Genomic DNA, 20,814 nt, shown 5'->3' on the forward strand with positions numbered 1-20,814 from the left:
TTAGTAGGAAGCTCTCCCCCCAACAAAGGGATCTAAAACAGGAGAGCGTAGGTTTCAAGTTTAGGTCAAGAGATTAAGAAGGGAACCAAGGAAGAATTTTTTCACCCAGAGGGAATGCACTGCCTGAGAAGATGGTGGAGGCAGAGAGATGTGTAATATTTAGACCTATTTCAATTAGCACTTGGATCACCAAGGCAGGAAAGGCTATGGACCAAATGCTGAGGAATTGGATGTACAGGTGGGTACCTGATGACTGGCAAGGATGTGGTGGGCTGAAGGGCCTGATTCAGTGCCTGACTCTAAACACAGATGGGCAAATGGAGGCTAGAAGATGGTCTAATACATTCAAGAACATTGTACGGTTGAACCAGTCAGGGAGCAGGTTATTTTAGACCTTGTGTGATGAGACATGGTAAATCATTGATCTCATTGTAAAGAATCCTCTGGGGACTAGTGATCACAACATGACAGAATATGCCTGGTCCAGCAGTTTCTGTTCTTATTAAAGTGAAATGGGGATACTTCAGAAAGCATGACCTAACATGGTTTTTTGAAAGGGTAATTGAGATTAATAAATCTTAGTGTGAGTAGCAACATAAAAGTTAAACAGTGGATGGAGTTTATTTAGATTTTCAGAAAGTGCCATATAGAAGGTGAAGGTTCAGAGTTGGGGTAGATGACATTGGTAAAAGACTTAATAGGAAATGAATCAGGACCAGTGCAGAAACATTGGACAATATGTTCCTGACTTGGATGAAAGGGTTGAGTACAGTGCTGTTGAAGAGTAATTGAGGTCCTTGTGCTATCAGTATGTGTGTCTGTCCCTCATGCATCAAATTTCAAAGGGTCGTCATGGAGGAGATGCCTCCCATAGCGGGGAAGTGGACAGTGAAGACCATGGACTGTCACTATAAATCAGGGAGCAATATGGAAACATCTCCCACAATGGTCGAGGCAAACAATATTGGCACATTTAATGGGGAAAGGAACGGAGGGGTGGATCGTACAGACCATTACCTCTGGCACAAGCCTGGGTGGCTGGCTTGTGAAGTGCTGCACAAACCAAAGTACATTCTCTGATTGCTAGTGAATCAGAGAGGGAGGCTGTTAGCCCCATCCTACTCCTGGCTGTAGGTCCAATCAAGGTCACATCCTAGTGTGTCTATAAATGCTGCTCCTCAATCCCCCAATCATGTTCAACTACCTTTCAAAGGAATATTCATCAGCCATTTGGGCGGTGTGTGCCTTGATGTGGGAAGAGGTTTCACAGAGTTGCCAGTCCACAGCTGATGGCCTGAGGCTGAGGGGGGCCAGGCTGAGGAATACGTTTGTGCGCTGAAAATTAATTTCAAACACTGCACGGCCACTTGGAGACGAGACTTTATTAAAAGGTAATATGTTTATGCTCCAAATAATCTGGTACATTGGACTGTGACCTTGCATGCTAACAGGTCACACGCAGTATATATAGTTAACAGGGTATATAACTGATGTGCATCTCCATATGACAAATGTTATTTCAAAGGAACTGAGTTGCAACCTAAGGTTAGTCTGGAAATTACCCATGTGACAGTGAATAAAGGCAAAACTACTGTGAATTCAAAAACTGAATATTGTGTGTTTAAGTATTCAATTCTTTACGGCAGGAAGTCTCAGCTCTGTGCTGTACAGTCACTCAGCAGCAGGTTGGTAACCTGCTGTGGGATATTAATGCAGCAGAATATTTCCTGCAAACATTACGCCAGCTTCAGTTTACATTTCCATGCACCACATTTCACTCAAGCCCAGAAGTTGGAGAAACTTCAGGTAATGCATGCAGTTAAGCACTACAGTAACATATTGAGTAAATGGCATTCTATGTTTAAAATTCCAGCATTTAATATTGTCATAAGCTTGTCTATAAAGTTACATGATTAAATATTGCAGGCATTTTAAAGAACTTTCCATGACATAGTCAAATCTTTCATTGCTTCCTCTCTATCAGGGTAATACTGCAGAAACCACAAAGTATATCTAACATCTGAAATCATTCCCAATAGGTGCTATGTCATTGCCATTGATGAATCTTGTTGCCTTAATTAGCTTTTGCTTTTAAATGGACTAATATAATTCTGAGCAGTGAATGCAAGCTGTTTCTGCATGTGTGGTTTGACTTTACAGGTTTTTACTACAGTCCTCGCAGTACACATCCCTGTTGTGGCTGCGAAAACGCTGGTTGACCAGGCTGCTGTAGCACTTCTTACACTTGAAACATTCTTTGTGCCACTGACGATCTTCATAAGTCACAATCTCAGTTCCACCAAATCCTGGGAAAAGATGCACATGGAACATTAAAGCAATAACCTGGGTGTTTGGTCAGTGTGGACACTGGGCTGAGGAACCTGCTGCCTCATCTCTGTTACTGTGGAGAGCAAGGGCAGTTGTTACAGATTACAGTAGGATCACACAGTGGGTGGGGAAAAAAGCCCTAGCTCACTCAACCTAGCATCATATGACATGCTCTCCAATCCAGGCAGCATCCTGGTAAATCTCCTCTGCACCCTCTCTAAAGCTTCCACATCCTTCCTATAATGAGGTGACTAGAACTGAACACAATATTCCAAGTGTGGTCTGACCAGAGTTCCATAGAGCTGCAACATCACCTCGCGGCTCTTGAACTCAATACCCTGACTAACGAAGGTCAACACTCCATACACCTTCTTAACAACCCTACCGACCTGTGTGGCAACCTTGAGGGATCTATGGATGTGGACCCCGATCCCTCTGTTCCTCTACACTGCTAAGAGTCCTGCCATTAACCTTGTATTCTGCCTTCAAATTCGATCTCTTGAAGTGTATCACTTCACACTTATCCAGGTTGAGCTCCATCTGCCACTTCTCAGCCCAGGTCTGCATTCTATCAATGTCCCGTTGTAATCTACAGCAACCTTCTACACTATCCACAACACCACCGACCTTTGTATCATCAGCAAACTTACTAACCCACCCTTCAACATCCTCATCCAAGTCATTTATAAAAATCACAAAGGAGTCCCAGAACAGATCCCTGGTGACCACCACTGGTCACCGACCTCCAGGCAGAATACGCTCCATCTACCACCACCCTCTTACAGGGAGAGACTGGATAGGCTGAGACTGTTTTCCCTGATAAAGGTAGATTATAGAGTAGAGAGAATTTTTTCCCCCATGGTAGGAATATCACAGAGGGCTCAGAAGAGGAGGTGGAGAGAGGTTGTGAGCAGAGGGCAAACAGCCGCCAGGACCGAGAGCGGGGCTGCTCACAGTGATAGGAGCGGAGAGGTGGCGGGGGGTGGTTCTGGAAACCAGGGCATGGGCTCCGTGTCTCTCGGAGGAGATGCTGAGGGGGCGGAGAGGTGAGGGGCCGAGTGGCCGGCGGGCTGAGGTGGGGGTCACTGTTCGGACCTACCGGTGACCGCTTTGTGGCAGGTGCCACACTTCTTGGCGATGAAGTTGCTATAACAGTCGACACAGTAGAGGAAGTTCTCGTGGCCAGTGAACCGCATTCCGCTCAGCTGCTTCCGACACGTCTTGCAGACGAAGCACTCGGTGTGCCACGGCTCGTCCCGGTAACTCACCCCCCCGCTGGTGATGGCCTGCAAGGAGCCGGGGGGGTGGGGTCAGACACCGAGCGGCATGGGGGTAGGGGGCGGTCCGGGACCCGTCCCCGGACACATCCCAGGAGACCCACCGACCACATCAACCCTCCCCCTCCCCTTCAACCCTCCCCCCTTGCCCTCCCCCTCACCCCCGCCCCTCACGGTGCCAGCGCTCCCTCTCCCCTTCTCCACCTCCCATCCACCGAGGTTCCAGGCCGGAACCGGAGGAGGTGAAGCGTTGACCCCAAAACTGACCGGGAGCCCAGTCCCCGCCCTGTAATTGCCCGGTGCTTGGGTCACCGGCTACCGGCTACCTGCCCCCTGCCCCCCGCCCCAGTGACCGCCCCCCAACCCCGGCCCGGTGACCCCACCACCCCCAGTGACAACCCCCCGGTGACAGCCCCGGCCCCTCACCTTCCTGCAGTGGGTGCAGTGTTTGGCGAACTTCTTCTCGTTGCAGGACACGCAGAAGATCTGGTCGCCCTGCGGGACGAAGCTCTCGGAGCCGATCTCCTTCAGGCAGCGCTGGCAGGTGAAGCAGCGTTCATGCCAGTGGGACCCGCCGTACTCAAAGCTCTTCGTCCCTGCGGGAAGATCACGGACCTCAGCCCAGGACCGCCGGGGCTCAGCGTCACATCGCGTCCGGGCAATCTCACCACCATTCCCCGCCTCACTGTTCTGTAGCTTTGCCAATGATTGTCTCTCGCACGGGTCAGGGTGGCCGATGACCCACCGACCCCGCCCGTCTCCGGGACGTGGGAGGAACCGGGGGCACCACCCGGTCACGGGGAGAACGTGCAAACTCCACACAGACAGCGTCGGATGTCGGGCTCGAACCCGGTCTCTGGAGCTGGGCGGCAGCGGCTCTACCCACAGGTCCTGGGAGGGAGCAAGGTGGGACTCGAGGGACCGAATGGCTGCACTGCGGACCTGGCGTGTCCTGCAGACGCTCCGGTCGACACCTCAGGGAGACTTTGAAGCTGAGGAGACCGGGTCCCGGTACCGACCGGCGGTGGGAGGTGACCGGGTCCCGGTACCGACCGGCGGAGAACGGGTGAACCGGGACAAACCGAGAGCGGACACACATCGGCACCAACTGGTAATCAGGTTAACTGCTAATCAAAGAGTTAACTGGGTAAAGTCTCATCGAGGTTATTTCCTAACAGTTGAGAACTAACGGCGGAGAGTTAACCAGGATGATTGTTAACCAGAGTCACCAGATTGACCGCACTCACCTGGTTTGATCGCCCGCTTACAGCTGTGGCAGGTGGACGCATCAGTCCGGGGCAAACACTTGGTGCAGATCAGGCGCTCGTTCTTGATGCTGAAGGAATCGTTGGCGAGCGAGCGGCTGCAGTGGTAGCAGCGGAAACAGCCTTCGTGCCAGTACTTGTCGCCGTGCCGCAGTTCCTGCAGGACGGGGACAGAGACCGACGGTGAGACGGCAGTGATGGGCGGGTACGGGACATGTCAGCCCTCGGCCTCCCCCACTGCCGGGAGAATTCCAAGCGCGAACTGGAGGAACAGCTCCTCATTTTCCATCTTGGAGCCTTGCAGCCTGATGGCATGAACATTTGAATTCTCCCACTTTAGGTAACCCCCACAACCTCCCCCCACCCACCCCCCCCACACCACCCCCACCACCCACCACCCCCCACCCCCACCACCCCCCACCCCCACCCCAGCCCCCACCGTGCTGCTTCTCTCCCTGTCCAGCCTCTTTTTTTCTACCTTTTTCCCATTTCTCTCCTTCCCTTTGACCCATCCCCCGGGGATCTGCTCTCCCTCCTCCCCCACACCGCCATCACTGTCTCTTACCTGCATCTACCTATCACCACCCTGTGCCCACCCCGCCCTTCTGTCCACCTATCACTGCTCTGCTTTTCCCTCCTATACATTGGGCTTCCCCTTTTCCTATCTTCAGCCCTGAAGAAGGGTCCTGACCCGAAACGTTGACCGCCTGCTTTTCTCCACGGCCGCTGCCTGACCTGCTGAGTTCCTCCAGCATCATCGTGTTTTTCATCTAGATTCCAGCATCTGCAGTCCGAGGAGAGGAACTGTTGCAGTTCCAGCTGTGATTAATGAGGAACCGTAGGGATTGGGAATCTGCAGATTCCTGTTTTGAATGAATTCAGTAACTTGAAGCCCCAGACGGAGAAGTGCCGAGGTTCTTGGTCCTCTGGTGAAGACATTTCCGCTCTTCGAGTAATACAGCACGGAAACAGGCCCTTCGGCCCAACTCGTCCATGCCGCCCAGTGAGCGAGTTGTAGATCGCCCAACGAATCATCCCATTCCTGAACAGTTGCCCATTCATTCTCCAACTGTTCCCTCAGGAAACGGACGGTCTGGGAAAAGGCGCTTCCCGCATCTAACCTGCTGAGTTCAATACATTTCAATGAAATCGCCACTAAATCTTCTGAACTCAGTTCATTCAATCTCTTCTCAAATGACAAACCCACCGTCCTAGGAACCGGTCACCCGTACACAGTAGTCCAGCAGCGGTCGCTCCAGGGCTGCGTATAAACGCAATCAGGCGTTACTCCTGCAACCAGCCCCTTTTTGTAATAAATCATTTGCTGCAGCTTCAATGACCTGCGTTCGACCGACCCAGGCGCCCCAGTGACCTGCGTTCGACCGACCCAGGCACCCCAGTGACCTGCGTTCGACCGACCCAGGCACCCCAGTGACCTGCGTTCGACCGACCCAGGTACCCAAATGACCTGCGTTCGACCGACCCAGGTACTTGAACATGAACATTCCTGGATTTCTCACATTTAACAAACACTCCGCTTTTCTGACCTCACACAATTGTCCAGCATGGACTCGCCCACTCACTCTGCTTGTCCACATCCCTGGAAATCTCTCTACAAACCCCTCCGACTCACAATCCCATCCTCAGCTAACTCGGAAATGTGACATTTGGTCCCCTCAACTACATCCTTGATGCGGACGGTGAGCACCGCCCCCCGCTGTTCCGCAATGATCAGCCTGATAAACTGCCTCCGCTCAGCCTTGTATCCGTCACTCCCATTCCCAGGGGTTCCTACCACTGACTTGGGCCAACGGGTCGGTGGGTCCCTGTTCTCCCCCACCACCCCTATTTTTAAAAATGTCACAACTACCAGCTGCCGAACAATAGGAACAATTCTAGAATCTACAGAACTCTGGAAGATCATCGGGACTTTGGGATTTATCCGCTCCAGTCTCTGCCACCATGTGAGGGACTTGGAATCACACCTGAGGTACCAGAAGTCACCATCACCCGGCCAACCCTACCTGTTCCATGCTGTCTGTGACGGATTATGGATTGACTTCAACTGAAGTGGGATCAAGTTTCAGGAAGCAGCTCCTCAGGACAAGCAGGGCTGGATAAGGAACCTCGCCAGCGATTACCGCTTCCAGACAGAGACGCCCAGAGACCAAGTGTCCACAGTAGAGATCACCTTATTCACGTCTTCAGGTGCTGCAGTTCTGACTTTTCCCAGCAGGTGGGGACAGAGGCTGAAGGTGGGGACTGAACAAAGTTTGACGAATTTCACAGAACTTCTGTCGAAGAGACGGAGGCGGCGGCTGCAGCTGCAGCCTGGAGGCATCGCCTCTAGTTTCTGACATTCGCACGTTTTAGAGAGGAAACCCGTCTGACTGGGACAGGACGAATGGACACAGATCCCATAAATTCGAGTCATCAGGGTTTTCCCATAAAGTCATACAGCACGGAAACAGGCCCTTCGGCCCAACTGGTCCATGCCGACCCAAGATATCCCATCCAAGCTAGTCCCATTTGCCAGTCTTTGGCCCATAACCTGCTAAACCTTTCCAATCCACGGACCTGTCCAAGTGTCTTTCAAAAGTTGTTACTGTACCTGCCTCAGCCACTTCCTCTGGCAGCTCGTTCCACATACTGACCACCCCTTGTGTAATAAAAGTTGCCCCTCAAATTCCTATTAAATCTTTCCCCTTTCACCTTAAACCTATGCCCGCTAGTTCTTAATTCCCCAAGCCTGGGGAAGAGACTGAGTGCCTTCACCCTTTCTCTGCCCCTCATGATTTTATGCACCTCTATAAGATCACCTCAGTCTCCTACACTCTAAGGAATAAAGTCCCAGCCTGTCCAATGTCTCCCTCAAGTCCTGGTAACATCCTTGTAAATCTTTTCTGCACTTTTTCCAGTTTAATAACATCTTTCCACAGCTCAAGACAACACTCCAAGTGCAGCCTCACCAGCATCCCGTACAACTGCACCATGACCTCCCAACTGCAAAACTCAATCAAGTTCGTAAGACATGATCTCCTGTGCACAAAGCCATGCTGACTACCCCTAATCAATCCCATCTTTCCAGATGTTTGAACGATCTGAACTGTTTGGAGATTCACATCTCCAGGGAAGACTGTCACAATTCATACTGCATTGGCTGGATCATCATCAGGACCACCTGTACAAAACATCAGGGCCACCCATACAAAACATCAGGGCCACCTGACAGAGGTGTATAAAATTATAAGAGCACAGAATCCTTCTCCATGGCAGGTATATCAAAAACAAGGTGTGGGTTGAAGGTGAGGCAAAAGTTATTTTACACAGTGAGGGACACACTGCCAGAGGAGGTGGTGAAGTCAGCTACAGTCACTATTTTTAAGAGACATTTCGTCAGACATAGAGGATACGGGAGAAATACAGAGAAACAAAGGACTGCAGATGCTGGAATCTAGATGAAAAACACAATGATGCTGGAGGAACTCAGCAGGCCAGGCAGCATCCGTGGAGAAAAGCAGGCGGTCAACGTTTCCGGTCAGGACCCTTCTTCAGGGAAGAAAAGAAGGGACATGGTTGGGGAGCGTGGGAGGGGAAGGGGTGTGGGGATTACTTAAAGTGGGAGAATTCAATGTTCATGCCATCAGGCTGCAAGGTTCCAAGATGGAAAACGAGGTGCTGTTCCTCCAGTTTGCGCTTGGAATTCTCCCGGCTGTGGAGGAGGCCGAGGACTGACATATCAGTGAGAGTGTGGGAGGGGGAGTTGAAGTGACCGGCAATGAGGAGATGCAGATCGCAGTTATGGACAGAGCGCAGGTGTTCTGTGAAATGGTCACCTAGTCTGCGTTTGGTTTCACCAATGTAGAGGCGGCCACACTTGGAGCACCGAATGCAGTAGATGATATTAAGGGAGGTGCAGGTGAATCTCTGTCTCACCTGAAAGGACTGTTTGGGTCCCTGGATGGAGGTGGTGGAGGTGGTGTAGGGGCAGGTGCTGCACCTATGGCGGGGGCAGTGGAAAGTTCCTAGGATGGGTGGGGGAGTGAACTAGGAGTCGCGGAGAGCACGGTCCCTGCGAAAGGCAGGAAGGGGTGGGAGGGGAAGATATGCTTGGTGGTGGGGTCCCGTGGAGATGGCAGAAGTGGCGGAGAATGATGTCTTGGACACGTAGGCTGATGGGATGAAATGTGAGGACAAGTGGGACCCTATCCCTTCTGGGTCTGGGAGGGGTGGGGGTGAGAGCAGAGGTGTGGGAAATGGCAGAGATACAGGTGCGAGCTCTCTCGACCACAGTCGGGGGGAAGCCCCTGTTAGAAAAGAAGTTGGACATCTCGGGTGTCCTGGAGTGGAAAGCCTCATCATGGGAGCAGATGCGGCGGAGGCAGAGAAATTGAGAAAAAGGGATCGCATCCTTGCAAGAGACAGGGTGGGAGGAGCTGTAATCGAGGCAGCTGTGGGCGTCAGTGGGTTTGTAGAAGATGTCAGTGGATGAGGAATCTCCTGAGATGGAGATGGAGAGATCAAGGAAGGAGAGAGAGGTGTCAGAGAGAGTCTAAGTGGATTGGAGAGCAGGGTGAAAATTCGTGGTGAAATTTATGAAACTGTCGAGTTCTGCACAGGTACAAGAGGTGGCACCAATGCAGTCGTCAGTATAATGGAGAAAGAGTTGAAGAGTGGGGCCGGAGTAGGCTTGGAACAGAGACTGTTCAATGTAGCCAGTGAAGAGGCAGGCATAGCTGGGGTCCATGTGAGTGCCCATAGCTACACCCTTGGTCTGTAGAAAGTGAGAGGAATCGAAAGTGAAGTTGTTTAGGGTGAGGACAAGTTCAGCCAGGCGGAGGAGAGAGTTAGTGGAAGGGGACTGCTGCTGTCTCTGGTTGAGAAAGAAGCGGAGGGTGGTGAGGCCTTCGTGATGGGCAATGGAGGTATCCAGGAACTGGACGTCCATGGTGAAGATGAAGTTGCGTGTGCCGGATAATTTAAAGCTATGGAAGAGTTGGAGAGCGTGTGATGTGTCACGGACGTAGGTGGGAAGGGATTGGACCATCTGTGGGCAAATGGCATGTGTCGATTGGCAGAAAGGTCAGCATGGACAGGATGGGCCGAAGCGCCTGTTTCTGTGTTGTCCCACACTTTGGTTTTTGCATCTCCCTGTAACTTGCAAATTTACTCAGCTGTGCTTTTCCACTGGCCTGAACAACATGCCCAGCGGTACAAGGGTTCTGTCATTGCTCTCTGCAGGATACGTCCCTCCTCAGTCAAAATGTCCCGCCCCCTCTAACGGCTGCATTCCCAATCCCCCAGCCCATCCCTTCTCTGGAGACCGAGAAATAAAGCAGCGAATGGGCTGAGAGTGTCGAGCAGGGCGGAGGGTGCACGGAGGAGGGGCGTCAGTGGGGAGGGGAGGGGAGGGGAGGAGGGTGAATGGACAGAAACCCTCCCACAGCAAGTTGTTGGGATGGGAAAGGTGCTCCCTGGGAGGCGGGAAAGGGCAGATCCTGCGGGAATTTCCGAGGGGAAGAGAAATCCTGGAGAAGGAAAAGGTGAGGGTTTGGGATCATTGGAAGTGTGAGGTCAGGTGACGGATGGGCAGGGGACGGGAGGGCAGGGGACGGGAGGGGCAGGGACGGAGGGCAGGGGACGGGATGGGCAGGGGACGGAGGGGCAGGGGACGGGAGGGGCAGGGGACGGAGGGGCAGGGGACGGGATGGGCAGGGGACGGAGGGGCAGGGGACGGGAGGGGCAGGGGACGGGAGGGCAGGGGACGGGAGGGGCAGGGGACGGAGGGGCAGGGGACGGGATGGGCAGGGGACGGGATGGGCAGGGGACGGAGGGGCAGGGGACGGGAGGGGCAGGGGACGGAGGGCAGGGGACGGAGGGGCAGGGACGGGAGGGGCAGGGGACGGAGGGGCAGGGGACGGAGGGGCAGGGGACGGGAGGGGCAGGGGACGGGAGGGGCAGGGGACAGGGGCAGGGGACGGGAGGGGCAGGGGAGGGTCAGGTGAAGCAACCACCGCCCCCCCCCAAGACCGCCCACCTTGGAACCACAGCCAATCGGCTTCCTGCATTCGGCGCAGGTGTTGGCGATGAATTTCTCGTAGCAGCGGACGCAGCAGGGCTGCCCCTCCTTCTCGACGTACTTCTGTCCCTGCAGCGGCTGCTTGCAGTGGTGGCAGCTGAGTTTTTTCACTCATTGTCCGCTCCGCGAACCTGTAGTACGGCTCTGCGTACAGGAGAGACACGTTAGTGAGTCGTTCTTTGCCGCTGGGGTCACAGGGAAGTGGCAGACCCTGCAACCTGGAGCAAGAAACAATCTGCTGCAGGAACTCAGCGGGTCGAGCAGCGTCTGTGGGGACGACGCTTTGGGTTAAGACCTGTCCTGGGGCAACGTCCGACCCGTAACGTAGACAGTTCCCCGCCCACAACCCCTCCAGGTCTGCTCGACCTTGCTGACCATCACACAAGGTGTGAGAGTGGCCGCCGAGGTCCGAGGTCCGAGCCCCTGGCTCTGATCTTTCCACCTGCGGCTCTCCGTCCCTCTGGCTCCAGAAACACCTTGATGCCAGAATTACTCAGTGATGTCCGAGTATCGGGAGTTAACCCGGGATCTCTCCATCTCACTCACAGACAGAGATTGTACACAGGTGCATCCCTGAGGTAACACACTGCTCACAGTTTGCTAATCTGACTCTGGTTTCTGTTGTTGTCCAGTCCTCTATCTTTGCTGACATAGTATGCCCAACACTGTGAGATCTTATCTTGTGCAGTAACTTTTCACGTAGCTATTTATCACGTGCCTTCTGCAAATCCAAAACACTACATCTACTGGTTCCATTTCATCCACCCTGCTCATTACATTCTCAAAGAATTCTAATAAAATTACAGAAGGAAACAGTGCCGGTGTAGAGGGCTACGGACGGAATGTGGGTAAACCAGACGTGGGCCGAAGGGCCATACGTCTCCTTGATTCTACGAACCTAAACATTACATTCTCGTCATAAAACCACACTGATGCTAATTAATCATTGCACACTGAGGGAGCGCCGCACTGAGGGAGCGCCGCATTGTGGGAGGGGCGGTACTGAGGAAGGGTCACACTGTGGGAGGGTCAGTACTGAGGGAGCGTCACTGTGGGAGGGGCGGTACTGAGGGAGCGTCACTGTCCTTTAATTGACTGACTGATGCCACTGGTGCCGTTTGAAGGACAGGAGGACGTTACTGTGTCCCGGGATAAACATCTGTCCTCCCTTTGCTCCCCATTGCGTTAGCGGTGAGTTGGAACATGCGGCCGGTGCTCTGCAGTAAGTACAACGTCCCAGCACAGGACATCAGTGGGAAGGAGCAGAGAGCAAGGTTCTCATTCCATTGGACATGGAGGTCCGAGTCTGGTGGCTACGCTTAGGAGGAACCATCGGGTTGTCACGTTACAACAGAATGGAATGATTTAATATAAACCTGTTTACATTCCTTTCTGGTGTTTTCCTTTGTATGATTTTGTGAATAAAGTGTACTTTCGAAATAAAATGACAGTGCCTGGATAATATCGTTCTGTGAACAGGAAGATATGAATAAATATCAGTGACTTGTGAACTCCACAGGGGTTCCGGGGTCCTGGGGTTCCAGAATCTTGGGGTCCAGGGGTCCTGGTGTTCAGGGGTCCTGGGGTTCTATGGTTCCAGGGTTCCAGCCACACACCTCCTGTCCTGCTCCCAATCCACCCACTTGTAAAATGATTTCCCACAGAGACCTCAGCTGAGTTTTCAGAGTCCAGGGAATCTGCCAGATGCCCTCCATCAGTTCCCCCTCAGCCTCCACTCCAGGAAGAACAGCCCCACCTTCTCCAGTCTCTCCTCATCACTGAACCCTCCTTCCTCCACGGCATCCTGGGGAATCTCCCCTGCACCCTCTCAGAGATGTCCACCCATGTCCCTCCTGTTGTGTGGTGACCAGAAATGCACACAGTCTCCAGCTGTTGCCCAACCTATGTCTTATCAAGTTTTATTAAGTGTGTGTCCAGCCCTCATCAGTCATTATACTTGAATTTTTCAGGATTAAATTGCATCTTTCATCCTTCTCCCCATCCAATATCATTGTGTAACCTTGGACCATCCTCCTCACTAACAATCTTTGTCACATCTGCAAAATTCCTGATCACACCTCCTACATTTATATCTGAATCGTTCGTGTATATAACAATCCTGGCACCGATCCTTTTGGCACAGACTTCCAATCACAGAAACAACCTCCACTATCACCACTGGCCTCCTATTGCCAAGACAAATTTGGATTTGTGTGGATGGAAGGTTCCAGTATCATGAGATCTCTCACTCTGCCTCTGAGCTCCACCGTGAAAGGCAGCAGGAGACCAGACCGTACACAAATCTCTGCAGCATGAGTCAGTTCAGCCTGACTCCACAATGGAAAAATCTCAGTCATTGGCCAAGAAATGCAGAACACAACCTTCCCCTAACCTTGAACTCGTCACACTGCTGAGCAACACACACACACACACACACACACCAAGACACAGAACACACATACGTACAGACACAAATACACACACATACACACACCAAGACACACACAGACACTCACACACACAGAGAAACACACACACACACACACACACACACACACACACACACACACACACACACACCCCGACACACTTGCTTCTTCCCGTCCACCATCAGATTTCTGAATGGTCCAAGAACCTATGAATACTACCTTGTTACCCCTTCTTCTTGCACTATGTATCTATTTATTTATTTATGGTTTATGGTGATTTTCTTTTACAGTCTTGCACTGTATTGCTACTACAAAACAGCAAATTTCACAACATTCAACTCAGTGATAATAAATCTGATTCTGATTCTGAGTTACAGGTGCACAAATGGCTAAATTCATCCAAGTTCATCCATAGGAACACAGAAACTAGTGTGCAAACATATACACACACAGGAGCATGAACTCACAATCATGCAATCACACACAACCACATGCAAACACCCACAAAAACTGACACCCGAGCATACACATGTACAGACACTCGTGTGTACACATGCCTGCATACACATACAAAAATACAAACACAAACACTTATGCAGATATAACATACAAATGAGCTCACACAAACACAGAGGCATGTATGCACACAAACACAAATAAGTCTGGGTGACACAACTACACACAAACATGTTAGTGTGTGTGCATAAAACCACAACGTGTGTGTACATACACGAGTGTTAGTGTACACATAAACACACAAGTGTACATGCAGCCACATGCAGGCTAGCCTGCTCACATATGTGCATGTCTGCTTATATGCACACACATGCCAACACACATACAGATGTGTGACTTTACACACACGCACAGAAACATACTCATATGAGAATGTCACATGCCAACAAGCACACATGTAAACACAAATGCATATACATGTGCACTCATGTATGCACATTTGTGTCCGCAGGCACACACAAACAGCTGCATGCACACTTACATACTCATCCCAGCAGGCATGCACATGCATAAAATCCAGAGACCCCAATATATATCTGTGCGCGCACACACATACACATGCGCATGTACACACACACACACCTATGCACATGTGCACACACACATGCGCATGTGTACACAGACACACACATGCACATACGCACACACACAATGCACATACCTATGCACATGTCCAATATATATCTGTGCGCGCACACACATACACATGCGCATGTACACACACACACACCTATGCACATGTGCACACACACATGCGCATGTGTACACAGACTCACACATGCACATACGCACACACACAATGCACATACCTATGCACATGTGCACACACACACATGCGCATGTGTACACAGACACACACATGCACATGTGCGTGCACACACACACCCCTGATGTGCACGCACATTCACAAATCTAATTGTGTATTGTGTATCTGTCACTCAGGAGTTCGAGAGAGTCAGCGGGAATACAAACCACAAGACTGATTTAAGATAAATGAATCTTTGTAGGTCATGGACACAAGCTGCAGGTTAACCCAAAGGGGGTTCTTGATGAGTTGAGGTGAGGGGTTAAGGATTAATCTGTCCTCTTGGTAAACATTTTTGGGTGGTAGAATTATTATTTTTGGAAATGAAAGGTGGAAGCAGAGTGCCACAGAGACGAGGTGGGTGAGGGGACTGGAGAGGGACAGAGATAGGCAGGGGTTGATCAGGATACCAGAGTCAGATCTGAAACTCACAAATCTCTCACAGTGTTACTCAGAGAAGGATGTTATTTAAAGTGCTATTACTTAATGTGGAAAATATATTAATTGGCTTCTAAAATGACCTGCATATTTGTGGGAACAAGATTGTGATTACAGTTAGCATTCAGGGTCAGAGAGTAATCACTGGCTCTGCTCCCTGCAGCAGACTGTCAGCTTTCTGATGCTGACATCCACAGACTGAACACTTCTTTCCTCCAGTCCTCGTGTTTAGATCTGCTCAGGAATTGTCAATGCATCTTTCTGTAGCTGAGCTGTACTTTGTTATTTTGATTATCTTGCTTAATGCAACTGCTTTTTAAAATTCCCAGGAGTAATCAAGTTATGGATAAATTAAGTGATTACGAGAGCCTTACAGTAAAGCACTTCCATAAAAAAAAAATCATGCAGAGCACTTGTGGATCTCAAGAGACAAAAATCATTATCCTGTGGCTGTGTTTATCTGGACAGTCAGGAGATTAAACCTTCTCCAGATTTATGAAGTTGAAGTGACAGAAAGCAGACATATTATTTGGCACCCATGTACAATTACCAGTATGATTACCAAATATGATTGCCAATAAAAATACCAATCAGAGAGAAACAGCAAATGGACTAGAAGGAGCCAAGTAACACTCAGGTTGCATTAACTCTCCTGTCTCCCTCTCCATCACATCCACCTGATGACCCCACCTTCCACACCAGTGGTTCCAACCTGCACCCTCCCCATTCACTGCTCCTCCATCAGAATGTTTCCCTCATTGCCACCCGCTGCCCACCAAGCTCGACATTCAATGTCCTCCACCATCTCCCACCTCTTGGCACAAAGCTCATCCTTCCTTCCAGCGTTCCAGGGTACTGTTGCACTGGATGTTCTGGTGCATTCCTCAGTTACCAACATCCCTTCCCAAACCCTGTCCATGCGACCACAGGAGATGCAACACCTGTTCTTTCACCTCTTCCCTTCCCACCACCCAGGAACCCAAACAGTGTCTCCAGGTGAAGCACCGATTCACTTGCACTTCCGGTCTCCTGCATCTGGGGCCCTCAATGTTGGAGGGGCATGAGCATTCAGGGTGACACTGGGCTCCCCATTCCCTGCCACGTTCATTCTCTGCCCTACGCTGATCTGCCTCTGGATTCTCACTACAGCGTCTGGTCTCCACACAGAGCTCCACAACTTCAGGTGGTGAACCTGTCGCCACATTCACACAGCCTGCTCTTGTCCTGTTCCTAAATATCACACCACCAGCTCTCCTCACTCAGTCTCTCGCACCTTCTCTCCATCACACAGCCTTAGTGTAGCGGTTAGTGTAACACTATTACAGCGTCGGTGACCCAGGTTCAATTCCCACTGCTGTCTGTAAGGAATTTGTATGTTCTCCCCGTGTCTGTGTGGGTTTCCTCCGGGTGCTCCGGTTTCCTCCCACATTCCAAAGACATACAGGTCAGGAAGTTGTGGGCGTGCTATGTTGGCGCCGGAAGCGTGGCGACACTTGCGGGCTGCCCCCAGAACACTCGACGCAAAAGATGCATTTCACTGTGTGCTTCGATGTACATGTGACTAATAAAGATCTTATCCTATCTTCTCCACCCCCTCCCTCACTCTGCATCTTAAAACAACTTTTCCTATTCTGACCTAATCCCAGAGACTGCAGATTGTGGAACCCAGAACAACACACAACCTGCTGCAGGAACTCAGCTGGTCAAGCAGCATCTGTGGGGGGAGAGGAATTGTTGATGTTTCGGGTCAACACCCTGCACCAGGACTGAGTGGAGAGGGGGAGGGGAAGGGAGGGGGAGGGAGGGCAGATGGAGGGGGGGGGGGGGAGGATGGAGGGTGACAAGTAGGGAAAGTGATAATGGGAACTATTCAGTAGAGAACCAGTTGGGGAAGGGGATCAGTGGGTGGTGGGTGGGTGGGTGCAGAGGGAAGGTGGGAGGGCTATCGGAGGGAGTGGGAGAGAGGGGGGAACACAGTGCTTTCCCCACACTCAGCTTCCACCATTCACAGCGCTCCTGGATTTTAACTTCAGGGTGAGTTGAGCGGTGAACGAACGGTGCTTTCTCTCCTGGGCACAGTGGGTGAGGCAGCTGGTGTTGCGTTGCTCAGTCAGACAGGACAACATCGCCTCAGGAAATCACTCCACACCATTCAATGAGTGAACGTAACACTGGGTTCCACATCACACAGCAGACCCAGGGGACTGTTCCATCACTGATCGTCTGACAATTATTAAATCCCATTGACCCCGAAACGGGCACGGTGTCAGTAGTTCAGTCGTAAACACAATGTCCCAGCTCTTGCTGAGGATGGGTCACACCCACCCACACACACACAACACACACACACACAAAAAACACACGCTACACAAAACACAGCAACACACACCAACACACCCACTACCACCACCCCCCCCCCCCCCCCCACACACACATATTCACTGGGGGGCCGGTCCCACTGAGTTTTTGATGATCTTTCATTCAATCTCTCCCCCCTCCCTCCACACCCGGAACGCAGGCTGCAGTATAACGGTGTCGGTTCTCCGGAGACGCGGCTCGGGTCGGGGATCGGGGGTCCACGGGTTTCCGCGGGGCTGTCAGCTCGGGACGTTGAACAGCTTCAGAACGAATGGCCCCACCGAGGGTGCGGGGCAGAGAACCACCACCCCCACCCTCTGCCCTGCGGAGGCGCCGGGGCGGCCGCACCGTTACCTGGAGTCCTGTGGAAAGCCATTGTCCCGGGGAGTGCGGTGAGGACACGCACACAGCCCTCTCCATCCTGCCCCCTGTCAGCAACCTATTAAATACCGGGCCCCGGGACAATCCCAGCCTCCCTGACTAAACCTTAATCCTCCTCAATAGTGAGTTGACCATTTTAGGTATTTGAGCTGAGGGGGGGGCGGCGATTGGTCGGGGCCGCATTCCCGCACCGGCTCTCACTGTGTGAAGCCGAAGCCATGACCATCAGTGGAAGCTGTTCCGTGTGAACCCGCCGCACCCACGGGTGCTGGCGGCAGGACGGGGCCAAAGGCACACTGGGCTAGGAGAGCTCGATGGGCTAAAGGGCACACTGGGCTGTGAGCAGAATTAACGGGAACCGACGCAGCAGTGGCGGGGATCCCTCACTCCCCTCGTCACTGGGTTTACCCAGGGCCACAGCGTTGGGATTAGGACAAGGACTCTGGAAGCTCAATAGTTTCTCCAAAAGGTCCAACTGACCCCCTGACCTTATGGGCTGCCTGACCCCTGACCTCATGGGCTGTGTGACTACCACGGGACAAACGTTGGCCGCACAGGAGTCAGGCTTTGAGAAGCTCTTGGACTGATCTCCCAGTGGGACCAGTTGGCCCAGAAGTGAACACCAGCACATGGCGACTTTGGGGAGTCCAGGAACGAGACTTTTGTTGGGGCTGTTAGAACATATTAGGACAGATAAGTCCCCGGAGCCTGACGGAAAATTCCCCAGGCTGTTCCGTGAGGTGAGGGAAGAGATTGCCGAACCGTTGGCTAGGATCTTTGAGTCCTCGTTGTCCAGGGGAATGGTACCAGAGGATTGGAGGGTGGCAAATGTTGTCCCCTTATTCAAGAAAGGAAGTAGGGATAGTCCAGGGAATTACAGACCAGTGAGCCTTAAGTCTGTGGTGGGCAAGCTGTTGGAAAGGATTCTTAGAGATAGGATCTATGGGCATTTAGAGGATCATGGTCTGATCAGGGACAGCCAGCATGGCTTTGTGAAGGGTAGATCATGTCTCACAAGCCTGATTGGGTTCTTTGAGGAGGTGACCAAACAGATTGATGAGCGTAGTGCAGTAGATATGGTCTACATGGATTTTAGTAAGGCATTTGACAAGGTTCCACATGGTAGGCTTCTTCAGAAGGTCAGAGTGCATGGGATACAGGGAAGCTTGGCCGTGTGAATTCAGAATTGGCTTGCCTGTAGAAAGCAGAGGGTTGTGGTGGAGGGAGTACACTCAGATTGGAGGTCTGTGACTAGTGGTGTCCCACAGAGATCGGTTCTGGGACCTCTGCTTTTTGTGATTTTTATTAATGACTTGGATGACGGGGTAGAAGGGTGGGTTGGCAAGTTTGCAGATGACACAAAGGTCGGTGGTGCTGTTGATAGTGTGGAGGATTGTCGAAGATTGCAGAGGGATATTGATAGGATGTAGAGCTGGGCTGACAAGTGGCAGATGGAGTTGAATCCGGAGAAGTGTGAGGTGGTACACTTTGGAAGGAGAAACTCCAAGGCAGAGTACAAGGTTAATGGCAGGATTCTGGATAGTGTGGAGGAGCAGAGGGATCTGGGGGGTCCATATCCACAGATCACTGAAAGTTGCCTCACAGGTAGATAGGTAGTTAAGAAAGCTTATGGGATGTTAACATTCATAAGTCATGGGATCGAGTTTTAAGAGCCACGAGATAATGATGCAGCTCTACAAAACTCTGGTTAGATCACACTTAGAGTACTGTGTCCAGTTCTGGTCACTTCATTATAGGAAGGATGTGGAAGCATTGGAAAGTGTGCAGAGGAGATTTACCGGGGTGCTGCCTGGTTTAGAGAGTATGGATTATGAGGAGAGACTAAGGGAGCTAGGGCTTTACTCTTTGAAGAGAAGGAGGATGAGAGGAGACATGATAGAGGTGTACAAAATATTAAGAGCAATAGATAGAGTGGACAGCCAGCACCTCTTTTCCAAGGCACCAATGCTCAATACCAGAGGGTGTGGCTGTAAAGAAATGGGTGGGAAGTTCAAGGGAGATGTCAGAGGAAGGTTTTTTACCCAGAGAGTGGTTGGGGCATGGAATGCACCGCCTGGGGTGGTGGAGGCAGGTACATTGGTCAAATTCAAGAGATTGCTAGATAAGCATATGGAGGAATTTAAAATAGAGGGATAAGTGGGAGGAAGGGGTTAGAGAGCCTTAGGCGGTTTAAAGGTCAGGACAAAGTTGTGGGCCGAAGGGCCTATACTGTGCTGTACTGTTCTGTGATTCTATGAGACCACTCGGCCCAACAGGTCAATACTGGTGTTTGTGCTACACTCCAGCAAGAAGTTCTTCCCTCCACCCTTGGACTCAGTGTAACGGGGACCCGCTGACCCCTGGGAGGAATGGAGGCTGTGAGCTGATGAAGATGGAAGTGGGCTGAGGGGACACACAGCTGCAGTGTCCTCGGTCACCTCTGGTCACATATCTCGGCTCCACAAGAGGCGGGTCCCACATGCGGCAGTACAAAGCTGCCTCATAATCCCCTCGTCCCAGGGTTTATTTATAATGCACGGCCCTGACTCACCCTGCCCGGCACTCTGTCAGATAGTTGAAGCCTTGCCCTGGCTTGTATCAGGGTGGACACAGCCGTGGAAGGGGAGGTCTGTGGATGGCCTTTCCAGTGACATTTCCCTGAAATCCAGCACCTTTATTTCTGTCCAGGGCCAAACATTAGACTGAAGTTGATTGGGAAAGACACTGGTCTGAATGACAGGTGAGAGGTCACCTTGTTCACAACATCATCTCAATGTCCACATTCCCAGTTACTCAAGGTAATCTTTCACCCCTGCCTCACCAGGAATGTAACCACCTCTGTTCCAAAGTATTCAGACTCTGCGGGGAAGAATGCCAAAGACTCACCCATTCTCAGAGAAAAAATATTCACCCATTCTGCCTTAAACGTGCAGCCACT

At 51.5% G+C, this 20,814-nt stretch overlaps 1 protein-coding gene across 1 annotated transcript; it reads right to left on the reverse strand.

Moving 5' to 3' along the window:
• Positions 1-1,380: 1,380 nt before the first annotated feature.
• fhl1a (four and a half LIM domains 1a) lies at positions 1,381-17,915 on the reverse strand. The gene is made up of 6 exons (XM_052022342.1): positions 17,645-17,915; positions 10,908-11,059; positions 4,853-5,027; positions 4,032-4,201; positions 3,428-3,614; positions 1,381-2,306 (listed from the first exon to the last, which is right to left on the reverse strand). The coding sequence occupies exons 1-6, from the start codon at positions 17,913-17,915 to the stop codon at positions 2,155-2,157; spliced, it is 1,107 nt and encodes a 368-aa protein (XP_051878302.1). The 3' UTR covers positions 1,381-2,154.
• Positions 17,916-20,814: the final 2,899 nt, after the last annotated feature.

Source organism: Pristis pectinata, chromosome 8, assembly GCF_009764475.1.
Source record: "Pristis pectinata isolate sPriPec2 chromosome 8, sPriPec2.1.pri, whole genome shotgun sequence".
NCBI classification, from domain to species: domain Eukaryota; kingdom Metazoa; phylum Chordata; class Chondrichthyes; order Rhinopristiformes; family Pristidae; genus Pristis; species Pristis pectinata.

Excerpts from the sequence above, each read along its gene's own strand:
- fhl1a (XM_052022342.1), bottom strand. The coding sequence starts at position 17,915 with ATGGAGAGGGCTGTGTGCGTGTCCTCACCGCACTCCCCGGGACAATGG. Across the intron at positions 5,028-10,907 it reads CGATTGGCTGTGGTTCCAAG|GAACTGCGGCACGGCGACAA; the intron begins GTGGGCGGTCTT and ends CCCGTCCTGCAG. Across the intron at positions 4,202-4,852 it reads TAAGCGGGCGATCAAACCAG|GGACGAAGAGCTTTGAGTAC; the intron begins GTGAGTGCGGTC and ends ATCTTCCCGCAG.